The 16,705-nt window shown below is 33.9% G+C and overlaps 1 protein-coding gene across 6 annotated transcripts in view; it reads right to left on the reverse strand.

Annotated features, from left to right (window-relative positions):
* The window catches only part of ATG5 (autophagy related 5), a 126,113-nt gene that overhangs the window by 95,365 nt on the left and 14,043 nt on the right, over positions 1 to 16,705 (reverse strand). For 4 of the 6 annotated variants that reach the window (XM_069487478.1, XM_069487475.1, XM_069487476.1 and 1 more), the window contains exon 3: positions 12,564 to 12,691. The exons of the other annotated variants lie outside the window; for them this stretch is intronic. In XM_069487478.1, the coding sequence (XP_069343579.1) occupies positions 12,564 to 12,691 (128 nt within the window). The remainder of the gene's footprint in view (positions 1 to 12,563; positions 12,692 to 16,705) is intronic. 6 annotated transcript variants of the gene reach the window in all.

Consider the following 16,705-nt stretch of genomic DNA (forward strand, 5'->3'; position numbering starts at 1 on the left):
AGAAGTGTTTCAAATTTTGGAATATTTGCATTATATACTTACTGCTTAAGTAGCCCAAATCCAGAAATCTGAAATGCTCCAATAAGCATTTCCTCTGAATGTCATGTCAGTATTCAAAAAGTTTGGGGACATTCTGGATTGTAGATTTTTAGATTTGAGATGTTCAACCTGTACTCCCAACAAAGGAAAAAAGAGGACTACTTCGTGTTATATACAGTTCTGTTTTTATCTGTATAATCTATTAGTGAGTTACTTCTAGATTTAAGAGGGGCAAAATTGGAAATCATACCTAATTTCTCTCAAATGAGTAACTCTGTCAAGATTCAAATGTTGGTTAATATTATTTGTTTGCTTACTTCTATATAATTATGGGAAGTCATAAGTTACTAGAGATCATATATTTATTTAGAATGAATTCAGGATGAATGCCCTGTCAATAAAAATAAAACAGCAGGGTAGTTTCAGTCTTATATGTATTCTATCTCTTATTAATAACCCTTAAATTTCTCTCTAATCAGAAGTCAGCATCTAATACTAACCTTTCCAAACTAGAAAATAATACTGAAGGAAAGTTTTTGGAACAAGGAAAAACTCTGGCCTCAGCCAAAAACTAAAATAAAAATTAAAAAATACATATTACACTATAGACAAGTTATAGATTCTGTCCAATTCTGGTCTTTCTCTCTGAAGTATTAAAATTGTGCATGCTCTAAATAACGTCTCATACTTTTACAAAAGAGACATTTTTAAATCTTCAATCTATTTTTTAGAATGTCTCTCTTAGGTATCTGCAACTAGGTTAAGAATGAATGTGGGTACTTAATAAGGTTTGATTTACTTGGTATTCATACTAAAGACTCAAAATTTCAAAATGACAGAGCATATTGCTTTCCAAATTCTAAACTGCACTGCAAATTATACAGAATCCCTTTAAGCAAATTCAGTAGGTGATCTATTAGATTCTAAGATTTATCTGCTATCACATAAAATGACTAGCAATCTAGTGTTTCACACATTTGCTGCCATTCACAAATGGAATTGTAAGCAAATTCTAAAGTTAAATCAAATACTATTTCTCGAAGCAATCTATAATGTCATATAAAATCAAATAAATTTTAAAATAAAAAAAATTGGGTCAGAATAGAAGTTACACATAAGACAAAATCAGCAACTATTTTTACCTCAATATAAAAAAAATAAGAAAACTGTAAGTGCACAGAATCTCAAACAAAGTAAACAATAAATAGCTGTTGAATGTATAAATCAATAAAGATCCACAGAATATTTAGCCCTCGGCACAACATAAAGATCCAATGGACCCAATGTTAGGTTCTGAATCTCTTTTTTGAGCAGTTCGAACTATTTTAATGATTGGTACTTCATGACTTTTGTTCTTTCTTAAAAGGTAATCCAAGGCTGGGAGCAGTGGCTTCCACTTGTAATCCTAGTACTTTGGGAGGTCGAGGATGGAGGATGGGCTTGAGGCCAGGAGTTTGAGACCAGCCTGAGCAACACAGCAAGACACCATCTCTACAAAAAGTAGCCAGGCATGGTGCCCTGTGCCTGTAGTCACACCTACTCGGGAGTCCGAGGCCAGAGGATTGCTTTAGCCCAGCAGTCAGAGATTGCAGTGAGCTATGGGCTATGATAACACCACTGGACTCTAGTCTGGACAATAGAGGGAGACTCTGTCTCAAGGAAAATAAATAAATAAATGTCTTCTAACAACAGGAAAAAACTTATAAAAAAGAAAGATGAAAAAATATTCTATCTAATAATTGCTATATGGATCCACAGGATCCTTTTATAAATTTAAGATATATTATTACAGTATCTTAGTGATCTTATTTTGTGTCCTATATCTTGAAACATTTTGCTAGTTCATCGTTCTAGGAATTATTTCATCATTATTCATCAATTATTCCCAATTATACTAAAAAAGACTAGAATAATAAGAATTTGAAAGAATAATGGGATGCCTGGAAAGACGATACAAGAATACACCCTTCTTTCATTTTCCTATTATGTTGCCTAAAGTACTACAACATCTTTTAAGAAAGTGCAAAATAAGAATTCAGACCCCACCTTTGGAGCCTACTTTTAGCTATCATTAACACAGTTGAAAATTCTAAATTTTTCATTTTCCACCTATAATGGCAAAGAGAAGAAAACTGACAAAGATATTTCACAATTATTAGACAAATCAAAAGATGAATGCAAAGAAACAGCAGTACTCTAGACTTTAATAACAATAGTGAAACTGATTGTTTAGATAAAATCTCAGATAAGTCTTTTAGATGATGATATCCTAGATAAATTTTATAGAACTCAAAAACTATTAGAAGAACAATATACTTCTAAGGACAAAAGGATGGTACTTTCATCAGCTTAGTCATTCAACAGAAGGGACTTAATCACAATGGTATTTTATGACAAAAACCTGGACCGTTCCATTTTATGAAAAGGATGTATGACAATATTCTTTCATCTTTTATGCCACTTGCACACCACAATTTACTGGGAAAAAGGCAAAGGTAGATCTGTATAACAAGGAAAGAATTAGATGATGTAGACATGAAAAAAAAATTAGACTAATCATTCCAATTGGTGCTTATTAATAGAAAAAAATATTTTATAACAAAATCATGAACTGTCAAAAGTTTTAACAAATTTTCTTCAAGTATAGCTGTTAGGTGCACAAAGTGCCAGAAGCAATAATAAGCTAGAACCTCTGAGGCCTAATTGAATGTATGACAACTGATGAGCAGTTAGTTGCACTAAGAGCAAGCAGGTTGCCCATTTTAGGTATCTTCAAAACCAAGAAAACATGGGATGAAAATTTGAATTTGCTGTACTTACAGGCTTATTAAAATTTCAAATAAAGCTATTATACACTATTCCTTTATTTTAACTTCTCTACATTTACAAAATGACTTAAAAATAGGTATGTTTTTTAAAAGTTCATTGGTCCCAGACACTAAATGATGGTAACTCTTTTTCCTGGTATACTAAGGATCAGGAGAGAAATTTAAATATATGGTTATTTAAATAATATTTAAATTTAAATATATATAAAGTATTAACATGAAAACCTTCTAAATGATATAATAATTATCCTGTAATGATCTCTAAAAATAAAACTTAGGAGTAAAATAATCATTTACTTATTTCTACAAATCATATGTGGTTCAATGTGGATGCTTATGTTAGAATTATTTTAATGCAAGGATATTAATTCTAAACAAATATGCTATCTGAATTAATTGGTTCCCAGATTGCTTATTTCTGATGAATCTATTAATATTCAAGAAAATTCAAAAGAAAACAGAACTGACAAAAATTAAACGTACTGAATCTCTCTTACACTATAATCTGATATACATCAAGGATTTTAAAAGTACTAATTTGCTTAACTCTAAACAGATATTCTATACAGTTTTGTCAGAAGGTTCCTAACCCACAAAACAGAAACCACATAAGCCATAACTGTAAGTAAATGTAACCATTGGCAATTATGTTGCTACTCCTGCCATCTAACCTAAATTTAATAGAAAAGGAAGTGGTAAGAATTTGAACCTGGAATACAGTCATCCCTTGGTATCCATGGGGGATTGGTTCCAGGACCCCCTTGGATACCAAAATCTGCAGATGCTCAATACCTGATATAAAATCGTATAATATTTGCATATAACCTATGTACATCCTCCCATATACTTTAAATTGTCTCTAGATTACTTATACTACCTAATGTAAATGCCATGTAAAAATAGTTGTTAAACGGTGTTGGATTTTTTTATTTGTATTATTTTTTACTGTTGTATTTTACTTTTTATTGTTTTTTTTTCCTGAACATTTTCAATCGGTGGTTGCCTAAATCCATGGATACAGAACCAACAGCTGGAGGGCTGACTGTATATCCTACAAGACGACCCAACTAGCTAAAGGCTCAATCTATTGCTCTACAAAAAATGACCACCATAATATTTAGTGTTATATCTATTTTCACATTTTATTCTTTTTCTTTCTCTTTTTTACGTTGCTCTAGCCTTTTCCAGATTCAATTCTCAAAATGACTGTATTTTAATATTTCTTTGCTTAATTTCTTTCTTCTTTATCCTTTAATTACTGCCAAGATACATAAATACACATATTGGCATATAGTACATCAATAATGGATATTCTCAGAAAGGAGATCACTGTAGTCTGAACATCAGCATTCAGATAGCAAACCAGTACAAATGTTCTAAGATCAGCATTGAAAGGATTTTCCCCATACGAGAACTACTGCCCAAGTCCATTTCACTGAAATAAATGTCTCCTATTCAGACATTGGCTACATTAGCAATTCACTGGAAACAGGATTACATTTCACTGAATAAAAAAAAAGAGTGCAACTACAAATGTAAACCAAAGTAATTTGATGATTACAATCAATTATACCCTACTCTATATGTGACACAAACACAAACTACAAATTATAAAGTAGGAACATGTTTCACAGCTTTCTCAGACTATTCTTATGTACGGAAAGTATAAAAATAAGGGGATACCACATATACAAAATGCCATTAAACCACATTTCAAAAATTTAGTTTACAGAATAATGTATAAAATTCCAGAAATTCACAACCTTAAAAAAGACTGGAAATAAAAGAGAAAAATCTGCACAGTATTTATGATTCAAATGTTAAAGCATTACATTTAAAAAAATTGTACACAAGTTTTCACTGAAGCATTTTGCTAAAATTTATTTTTGAAATCACACAGTTTAAATTGAGTCATTCTATTATGTTTAAGATCAACATCAATACAGCCATGCATCACTTAAGGATGGGGGTATGTTCTGAGAACTGTGTCATTAGGTAATTTTGTTCATGGTGCAAACATCACAGAATGTACTTACACAAATCTAGATGGTATAGCCTACTACACACCTAGGTTATATGCCATTGCTCCAAGGCTACAAATCTGTACAGCATGTTACTGTACTGAATACTGTGGGCAACAGTAACACAATGATATGTATGTGTGTTATCTAAACACATCTAAACATAGAAAGGGGACAGTAAAAACACAGAATTTAATCTCCTGGGACCACCATTGTAAATGCAGTCCATAACTGACCAAAAAAATCATTATGCTGCACATGACTATATATTTTTTTCCAATTCAAAAAGTAGTTTCAACTTTTTACTTTTACAACTCAACCTAAAAATAACACAATTTATACAAAATAAAATTTCCCATTAGAGATACTTTGCTTTATAGTTGACAAAACAAGAAGTTTTTTCTAAATTTTATGCCTAAAGATCTAAGATCTTTAATAAAAATTAGGGTTTACTAAAAAAGTATCCTTTAGAAGGTCCAAGAACTGTTCTCTTAAAATAATTCCAACATAAAAGTAATAAGTATAAATTGTGAACACTGAAGTTGTATTAGCAAGAAAGTTCACCACTTAAAATGCAAGGTTAGAGCACCCTCTGCTGACTAATCAAATCAGACTAAAAAAAAGAGATTCTCATATTTTGAGTTAGATCAGCACTTTCCTTTTTCCACGTAATTTTTTAAAGTTAAAGACATAAAGGACTACAGAGATAAAGCTCTAATCAGACATATCTCCTTGGAAGCACTCTACAAATCAACAACATATTTACTGAGTATTCATTATGAGTACACCACTGTTCTTAAATATTTTTCCATTCTAATTTGGACAAATTAACATAAGCAATTAGAACAGAAAGAATGGGGGAAAGATTTAAAAATAGAATGTTAGCAGGTGTGTCTGAATCGAGACTCTCAAAACCTGGGTCCATCCTACTGCTTATTTGACAAATTATTTCAACAATTTGAGCCTCAGTTTTCTAAATAAAAGAGGTTAATCATTCATTCACTAAACAAACATTTATTTAGCATTTTTTATGTGCTGTTGCTTAAGGTACAAAGCTTCTGCACAAATATCCCACATAGATGTTTAAACAGTTATAATAATAAAGAGTGGGCTCATGGACCACCTTATGCACACATCATGCTATCCTGTTTGGCTTTACACTCACTGTAGATGACTAGAAGTCAGGAAAGGGTTCTTAAGAAAGACAGTAACAATGTTAGTTCTTCATTTCAGAAAGATCACTTACGGTACTGGGGAAGATAAACTGAAAGTAAAAGTATTAGAGGGAAGGAGACAAGTTCAGAGGCTGTTAAATAATCCATTTATAAGAAATTAGATGGGTCTGAACTCAGACAGAGTAGGAAATTTAAGACATATTTAGAAGGCAGAATCAGAATCTAGAGGCTAGATGATGAGGGAATCAAAAGTGACAGATGAATATCAACAAATTTAAAAGATTCAATATTACAGTGGATTCTTTAACCACAATAGAATCAAACTAGAAATCAGTAACAGAAAGACAACACAAAAACCTCTAAACATAAAAATCCATGGGTCCAAAAACAAATTTCAAAAGAAATTTTTTAAAAACACATAGATCTGAATGAAAACAAAACCAAAACATGGCCGGGCGCGGTGGCTCACGCCTGTAATCCTAGCACTCTGGGAGGCCGAGGTGGGCGGATCATTTGAGCTCAGGAGTTCGAGACCAGCCTGGCAAGAGCGAGACCCCATCTCTACTAAAAATAGAAAGAAATTATATGGACAGCTAAAAATATATATAGAAAAAATTAGCCGGGCATGGTGGCGCATGCCTGTAGTCCCAGCTACTCGGGAGGCTGAGACAGGAGGATCGCTTGAGTTCAGGAGTTTGAGGTTGCTGTGAGCTAGGCTGACGGCACGGCACTCACTCTAGCCTGGGCAACAGAGTGAGACTCTGTCTCAAAAAAAAAAAAAAAAAAACCAAAACATATCAAAGTTTATGGGATGCACTAAAGCACTGCTGAAACAGAACAATTATTTATAACACTAAATGCTTACATTTATAAACAAGGTAAGTCTAAGTAGTTGTGGAAATTGGTTATACAACATTGTAAATGTAATTAACACTACTGAAAGGTAAACTTAAAATGATTAAGATGGTAAATTTCATGTTATGTGTATTTTATCACAATTAAAAGTCTTAAAAAGGTAAGATCTCAAATCAATAACCTAAGTTTCTACTTTTAAGAAACTAGAAAAAAAGAGCAAAGTAAATCCAAAGCAAGCAGAAAGATGAAAATTATGAAGAGCAGAAATCATAAAATTAAAAATAAAAAATAGAGAAAAATCAATGAAACAAAAAGCTGATTCTTCAAAAATAAATAAATTGATAAACCTCTACCTGCTGACAAAAATAAAGGGAGAAGACACAAATCACCAATATCAAGAATGAAAGAGGCTATCACTACAGATCCTGTAGTCAAAGATAATAAGGAAATACTATAACTTTATGTTCTTAAATCCAATAACTTAGAAGGACCAATTCCTGAAAAACCATAAACTACCAATACTTAACCAAGATGAAACAGATAGCTGAATAGACCTATACATAACAAAGAAATTGAATTTGTAATTAAAAACCTCCCAAAAAAGAAATCTCCAGGCCCAGATGGTTTCACTGGAGATATCTATCATTTAAAAAATTAACAGCATTTTTATACAATCTTTTCCAAAAAATACAGGAGGACAGAACACTTCTCAACTCATTTTATTAGGCCAGTATTACCCTAATACCAAATCAGACAAAGATAGTACAAAAAATAGAGAACTACAATCTCTCGTGAACTTAAGGCACAAAAAGCCTCCACAAACCAAACCAAATTCAACAGTGTATAAAAGTAATTAATAATATACCATGACCAAATGTGATTTATTAAAGGTACAACCAGACTGGTGCAACATCAAAAATCCATATAGCAACAAGCTAAAGAAGAAAATACAATCATAATTAGAACAGAAAAAGCAATCATAATTAGAAAAGAAAAAGCAATTGACAAAATCTAACACTTAATTCATGATTTAAAAAAAAAATTCTCAGCAAGTTAGGCAGAAAATGACCTTAACTTCATAAAAAGCATCTACAAAAAACCTGCAGCTAAGAGCATACTTAGCTGTGAAAGACTAATATATTCCTACTGAAATGAAGAGCATCACAATATGGCCATTCTCACCACTCTTACTCAAAAACAGTACTAGAAGTTCTAACCACTCTAATAAGGCAAGAAAAAGAAATAAAAGGCCTACAGATTGGAAAGAAAGAAATAACAAATATTTCTATTTGTAGGTAACATGATTGTCTACACAGAAAATCCCAAGGGATCTACAAAAAAAAAAAAAAAAACTCCTAGGACTAATATGTGAGTTCAGCAATGTCACAGAACACAATTTTTCTCTTTTAAAATGCATACGGTTTGGCACACAAAGACCTGTAGGTGAGTATTTGCAGTAGCTTTTTTCATAATAGCCTTAAAATGGAAACAATCCAATGTCCATGTTAATGAGCAAATAAACAATTTGTGGTACAGCCACACAATGGGATACTATTTCATCAGTAAAAAGAAAGAAAACACTGATGCATACAATAGCAAGTATGAGTCTCAAAAGCATTACTGGAGGTGAAAGAAGTCAGACACAAAAGGCTATATACTACAGGATTCCATATATATGGCATTCTGGAAAAAACAGAACTACTGGGACAGAAATCAGATCAGTAATTGCCAAGAGTTAGAGATAGGATGAGGGGAGTAACCATAAAGGAGCATCAGGCAATTTGTGAGGTAACAGAAATATCCTGGCCGGGCACAGGGGCTCATGCCTGTAATCCTAGCACTCTAGGAGACTAAGTAGGAGAATCGCTTAAGGTCAGGAGTTTGAGACCAACCTGAGCAAGAGCGAGACCCCCATCTTTACTAAAAATAGAAAATAATTAGCTGGGCATGGTGGCACAAACTGGTAGTCCCAGCTACTCGGGAGGCTGAGGCAGGAGGATTACTGAACCCAGGAGTTTGAGGTTGCTGTGAGCCAGGCTGACACCACATCACTCTACTCAGGGCAACAGAGTGAGACACTGTCTCAAAAAAAGAAAAAAAAGACAAGAAATATCCTAGTATCTTGATTGTAGTAGTTGCTACACAACTGTATATAAAAAACCCTTATCAAACCATACTCAAAAAAAGATGAGTTTTACTCCATGAAAATTATATGTTTGGGATCATTTTTTCCTTCTCACACAGAATCTGTTAGCCAAGTAGAAGAACAAAGAATAGTAAGAAAGAATTAACAGTAGAGGGAAAACACAACCTACTTTAAGAATACTCCATTCTGCTATTGTCTACTACTTGCTAATTTGACTATATACACTATTTCTTAAAAGTCTTTAAAACCAAGCATTTATTTTTTTAAAAAAGCCCCGATACTCTTATTCTACATCCTCCCAAAAGGAAGATAAAGTCATATTTTACCATCTGAGTAGGATAAAAGTTATGATTTGCCCAGGATTTCAGTTTGTTTTTTCTTACCTTTGAGAACTATCACCTTATATGAAAAGACAAGCTTAAGTAATTAAATTAGGGACAGAACTCGGAACAAGGTTATAAAGGGAGAAGGAATATCAATTTATGCTCTTTCTTCCATCTTTTATGAATTGTCTAGACTGGTGTTTGATTTTCTCACCTGCTTGAATTTATTTAAAAGACCAAAGAATCAAATATAGGAAAGACATTATCATATACATCTATCTACTCAAATAAATGCTCCTTTACCGTTAAGACACTTGTATTGTGGTCTCAAAAGTCCATGTCTTCTTACAAAGCTTCAGTGGTAGCAGCTTTCCTACACAGACAGGAATTCATAGGATTATACCATCCTATAAAGCCCACTGCTTAAATGCTAGGTAGATTCTTATATTGATATCCTATTTCTCGGAAAATGTTTTTGTTTTTTTTTTTTAACATAGGAGAAAATTAACTGTTAGAAGCAAAAAAGAAAAGATCGAGACTTAGCCCAGAGACCCTGGATTGCATTTATGCCTCTGGAAGTTACTCACTCCTCATTTATATGGAGTACCTAAGAATACTAAAGGAAAACATGCATCAAAGTTCATTAGATATAATGAACTTATAGCATGACATAACTATGAAAGTGATATCACATAATAAAAAGTCAATACTCCCAAAACCAAAATGAAGATACTTGAATATAATTACCTTTACATAAGCTCTCTAAACAAGAAAAGAATTTCACTTTTTAATAAAAGACTTTCCAAAAGGATAAATACTGGCAAAGTAAGAACATAGTATATTTAAGCCAAAATCATTGTTCTGCAGTAACAGAGAGAAATGCATCCAAACATTATTTACTGGCATCATATTTAGAATACAAACCTATAAAATATAAGCCATATCAAATACGAGAATAACCACCACACAAGATAGAATAAAACAGCAACTGAAAGATGATGACTTGGCAATCACTTACTTTACAAGCTAAATTAAGGATTCCCAACTTTTCTAGAGTTTCTCAACTGAGGGCGGTTCTGCCTCCATCCAGGGACATTTGGCAACATTTTTTATCATCAAGACTGGAGGGAATGCTGCTGGCACTTGCGGGTAGAGGCTAGAGCTGCTGCTAAATATCCTACAATGTACACGGTAGCCCACCACAATAAAGAATTATTGGACTTAAAATGTCAATAGTGACGCTGTTGAGAAACTCTGCTTTACAATGACAAAATAGGAAACCCCTGTTAGTCACATAAATTCTTATGACAATCTATAACTAAGACATATAGCAATACAATTTAAGTAACTATAATACAGACAGAACTGTCAAGTGCACAGATATATTCTATTGCTACTCGCCCACAATCTTTCCTCCTCCTTCCTTTCCTTCTACTCTCTTGATCATTGCTCCTTTTACACTTCTTTTAAGCCACCTTCCCATTCCAAAACCTCCAATTCTTCTGAGAAATAAAAAGAAAAACATTACCTTATTACGTTCTAAATGCTCACTGGCCTCCTCGTTTTTGCCCCCCTCCTCTTTTCCTGTGGTTAACACTGCCCACCTACACCTGCCCGACATTATCTATGCAGCCTGAGGTCTAAAACTATTAGAGTCATAAGGAGTCTGATACATGATAACAAAGTGCAGTACTGTTTTGATTTTAAAATGAATGCTGTAACAAGACAACTTTGTCACCTCTTCCCAGAACCACCTCAGAAGATTAGAGACTTGACCCACAACTCAATACAAAATACAACCTTGTATATTTCTAAACCACTATGAAAAATCAACTCACTCTTGAGATCTCATCAGCACAAGATGAGTTCCAAAAGTTCACTCTGTGCTAAGTAGGCCTTAGATTCACATCAGCTGCATTTACCAAACACCTAACTCACTTCCCTTTATTTGTTCTAAGTCTCTTTAAAAAACTCTTCATTTTAATATTCCCAGATTCAGAGAGCAAGTTCATTTTTAACCTATTTATATTTTTCCTATTTCATTTAAATCTTGTTTTAGTCTGTGTCTTTTTCATTCAGCTGCATTCAAATGGCAGCACTTCAACACCAACATCCCAACATACCTTGAATTATTAATATTTTTAATATTCTTCTCTAATTTCTACAGTTCCATTAAAGTTTTTTTTTTTTTTTTTTTTTTTTTTTTTTGAGACAGAGTCTCACTCTGTTGCCCAGGCTAGAGTGAGTGCCGTGGCGTCAGCCTAGCTCACAGCAACCTCAAACTCCTGAGCTCAAGGGATCCTCCTATCTCAGCCTCCCGAGTAGCTGGGACTACAGGCATGTGCCACCATGCCCGGCTAATTTTTTCTATATATATTTTTAGCTGTCTATATAATTTCTTTCTATTTTTAGTAGAGATGGGGTCTCACTCTTGCTCAGGCTGGCCTCGAACTCCTGAGCTCAAACGATCCGCCCACCTCGGCCTCCCAGAGTGCTAGGATTACAGGCGTGAGCCACCGCGCCCGGCCTCATTAAAGTTTTTTTGCAAGCACAATAAACAACACTCCCAACAACAGAGGAAGTACAAAAAAAAAAAAAAAAAAATCACCTGTACAAGGAAAAGCCCAGATTTAGGATTTATTTTCAACACTTCTTAAAAATGCACAATATCAAATTTTTTTTCACATAAAATGGAAATCAATACATTTTAAATATTCTAAACCAAGTCTAGTCAAGATGTATTTATGGTACAGCGGTCAACTAAATATGGCAGTCAGTTTGAACAAGGCCACTTTAGGTAATCATATCTGTATAAAGATCTATTATAAGTATTTTGGAGAGAGAAATAAAATTGAATAGTGTCACAAAGATGATTTATTCAGAAGGGAGTTTTAAATCTATTTGGGAAAAAAGCTCATAACCAAATATATTCTTATTGTACCATATAAAAATCTATTGCTGAGAATATATGAATCTTCCAGTCATCCATGCATCCAAACAGAAGGCAGAAATATTTTCAATAAAATATTCTAATAATGGTTTAAACCTCACTTATTATATGAGCTAGACTAGTGATTTCTTTCTTTATAGAACTTTTTTAACAATTTTTCAGGGCACTATACCTTTTTAGAGCTAGCATATACTTAATGCTTAATAATGCAGAAAAATTCACTCACCATTTCAGTGGTATGCCTTCATATTCAAACCATATCTCACTAATGTCTTCTTGTCTCATAACCTTCTGAAAGTGCTTTTTCACTTTGTCAGTTACCAACGTCAAATAACTTACTCTTGGCAAAAGCAACTGAAATGAAAATTTGTAAAACCATATTTATTTACTAGTTATTTTTTCCAAAAAAATAAACTAAGTAGGTTTTTGAATTTTAAGGAAAAATAGCCATGTTCTTTGCATTATTTTGAATATCTCACACAAAGTCAAGTGCTTTTTATAGAAAAGCAAAAGCTAAAGGTTAAAATGTTTTAATATTTCTTATGGGGTCATTACTTTAAGCACAGCCTACAGCATAAATGCCTAGAATAATTAACACAAATCTATCTACAATCTTTCTGTAACACTTTAAACAAAAATATGATAAAATTAGATGTTATACTATTTAGGATACTTATTAGTTCTATCAAATTTAACTTAAAAATTAAAATGATTCACCTGACTTAATAATTGTTCTGAGAAAACTCAACTCAGTCCTAATGTACATTTTGACCATCAATCAGGACTTCTAAATTGGTCCATCGTGTTTTGAAGCTGGGAGAGAATGCTGGGCTAGGTAAAGCTTCAACTTAAAGAATACGGAGGACCTGGTCAGTGTTTTTTTCCCAGAAAAAATACCCAGAAAGAATATAGGAAAGCATTTTGGAAAATTGGTTATGATTTATATAAAGAACCCAGAAGTAGATAAAAGGAGAAGGTTGGCAAAAATTCATGTTTTTCCTCCTTTGCAATAGACACTCTAGCCATTTCTTACTTTCATAAGCTTCTTCTTTCTTTTGCTGGTAAAATTGCTTTGTTACTGTCTTTCGGCTGCTTTTATGCATGTAACTGCACCATCTTTCATGCCGCTTATTTAAGGTAATGTCTTTTGATCAGTACATGAAGTAGAACTATTGAGCTGGAAAATATATATACAAAGGGAAATATTCTGGTTGAAGGAATTGATATTTAACTACGGATGTCTAAGATAACAGGCCCCAACTATGTAGGAGAACATGACAGTGGTCCTAGAGGCTACAGGATGCAGGGGAATGGGAAGGAGGTAGTTGGCATGCTCCAGTGTGGAACGGAAGGTACTAAATACTATGAACAAGCTGTGGATAGCACTATGGATTCAACAAAACATAAGTTCTTCTTTTATAAAGAAATAACTGTAATTAGTGAAAAAAGGAAAAAGAACTAATGCTTACAATGAATAAGCAAAAGCACTGAAAAGGTTAGTTTTTTTTACAGGAAGTATTATCACCTCTGTTTTACTTAAATAACTTGCCAAAATCATATGCTATTAAATAAATGGCAAAGAATAGATTAATTGGAGTTTTTCAGATATGACAATACAGATGTGACACAGAAGTCTCTAGGAAATCAAAACAGGATGGTAATTTTTGAAAAATAATTATAATCTATTAGTCTAATAAGGTCTATATTAATAAAGTCAGAGCTTTAACTTAAAATGACTATCAGGCATTATATAATACTCTATTCTGTAAAGAATAATATTAACCTAGTGAGATGATAAGAAGGAAGACACACCACAACTAATGAGTATGGATATCAGCTCCTGATTTTGGAGAGCACACCTAGGCTTCAATCAAAGTTGCTAAAGAATTTACAAATGATTTTTGTGAAATAAAAACTTCTTTGCAGTAAGGAATGTAGAACCTTAGAATGTAACCTTCATTAAGACAGGAATTTTTGCCTATTTTGTTCAATGCTATATTCCCACTGCCCAAAATAGTGCCTGCTTCATAGAAAGCATACAATAAATATTTACTCAAAGAATCAGAGATGCCAAAGGTTAAATGGGTAAAGACCCAAAATCTAAAATTAAAAAAGAATACCCATTCTCAAGGCAGAATCCACACTGAAATGTCGTTGTAACCTTGTTTCACATTGGCCTGTCTGAGTAATCTACAACTAATATAAATATCCATAGTAACACTAAGAAATAACTCTAAGATTTAATAATGACTATTCTAGAGTATGTATAGATACAATTTACCTAGGAAATATGTAAACAGGTAAAAATGAAAAGGAAGTAATAGTGAAAAGACATCACCTGCCTTTTACTCCAAACTATATTACTCATTCAAAATGTGATAAAATATACCTAGCATAAAATTTACCACTTTTACCATTTCTTTTTTTTTTTTTTTTTTTTTTTTGAGACAGAGTCTCGCTTTGTTGCCCAGGCTAGAGTGAGTGCCGTGGCGTCAGCCTAGCTCACAGCAACCTCAAACTCCTGAGCTCAAGGGATCCTCCTGTCTCAGCCTCCCGAGTAGTTGGGACTACAGGCATGCACCACCATGCCCGGCTAATTTTTTCTATACATATTTTTAGCTGTCCATATAATTTCTTTCTATTTTTAGTAAAGATGGGGTCTCGCTCTTGCTCAGGCTGGTCTCGAACTCTTGAGCTCAAACGATCCGCCCACCTCGGCCTCCCAGAGTGCTAGGATTACAGGCGTGAGCCACCGCGCCCGGCCCACTTTTACCATTTCTAAGCATTCAGTAACACTGAGTACATTCACTATCCATCTCCAGAACTTTTTCATCATCCCAAATGGAAATTCTACTCATTAAACGATAACTCCCCATTGCCCACTTCCCCCAGCTCCTGGTAGCCACCATTTTACTTTCTATCTCAATGAATTTGGCTATTTTAGGTACTTCATGTAAGTGGAACCATATAATATGTCTTTTTGTGTCTGGCTTATTTCACTTAGCATAATATAATAGAATAGGATTAAACCCCATTTGGGGATACTGTCAGCTATTACGGAATCTATTATTCTTATTCCTCATTCAGCACTGGCATAAAGTACTCAGTGAGTATGACACAAGTGATTTATTTTTATCTATATAGCTTATATGGAATACATGTTTTATATAGTTACATGAAATGCTTATGTTTCTGAAAAGGTGCCCATAATTTTTATTTTTGCATACCATATCCTATTCTGTCCAACAATTTTCAATAATAAAACTAGAAAATTACTTATCTAAGACAAAAATAGATACAAAATATACTAAAATTCTGTTCTACTCCAATGTGTAAGTCAGCATACTAGGCAATGAAGATACAGCGCTGAATTAGACAGAAGAGTCCTTCCCCTCACAGAGCATACAGCTTAGACAGGAACAAAGATATACACAAAGTACAAATGTGACAAATGCAAGAAGTAAGGAATGTTACGAGAGCAAGTAACAAAGGAATTTAACCTAATCTAGAGGCCCAGTAGAGCCTTGACAGGAAGTATATTTTAAGGTAAGAGTTGGCCGGGCGTGGTGGCTCACGCCTGTAATCCTAGCACTCTGGGAGGCCGAGGTGGGCGGATCGTTTGAGCTCAGGAGTTCGAGACCAGCCTGAGCAAGAGCGAGACCCCATCTCTACTAAAAATAGAAAGAAATTATATGGACAGCTAAAAATATGTATAGAAAAAATTAGCCGGGCATGGTGGTGCATGCCTGTAGTCCCAGCTACTCGGGAGGCTGAGACAGGAGGATCCCTTGAGCTCAGGAGTTTGAGGTTGCTGTGAGCTAGGCTGACGCCACGGCACTCACTCTAGCCTGGGCAACAAAGCGAGACTCTGTCTCAAAAAAAAAAAAAAAAAAAAGGTAAGAGTTACAAGACAAACAGGAGTAAACTAAACATGGGTGGGTGTGGATGTTTGGGTATGTGTAGGTGTGGGAGATATTTCTGCCTATTTCAGACGAGAACACTGGAAGACAAAAGGGATGGAGTGAATACAGAAAGGCAAAGATTAGCACATTTGAGGAAACTATTAAGAAGTTGAATATAACAGGAATGTAGAGAGGACAAAGTAGTACCGAGGAAGCAAAGGGCCAGATCGTGGAGAACCTTGTAAACTACATTAAAGATCCTAAAGATGATGAAAATCCATTAGAGATTTTAGGCAAGCAGGTGACAAGATCAGATACGTGTTTTGAAAAGATCACTCCAACTACGGACTAGAAAATGGAGAGAAGAAGGGAAAACTGAAAGCACAGAAATTGGTTACTGCTATGCAATTGATCAGTTTTTAAATGATGGTCTGGAGTAGCAGTGGAGATAAAGACAATCAGGCAA

This window comes from Eulemur rufifrons, chromosome 15, assembly GCF_041146395.1.
Source record: "Eulemur rufifrons isolate Redbay chromosome 15, OSU_ERuf_1, whole genome shotgun sequence".
Lineage (NCBI taxonomy): Eukaryota > Metazoa > Chordata > Mammalia > Primates > Lemuridae > Eulemur > Eulemur rufifrons.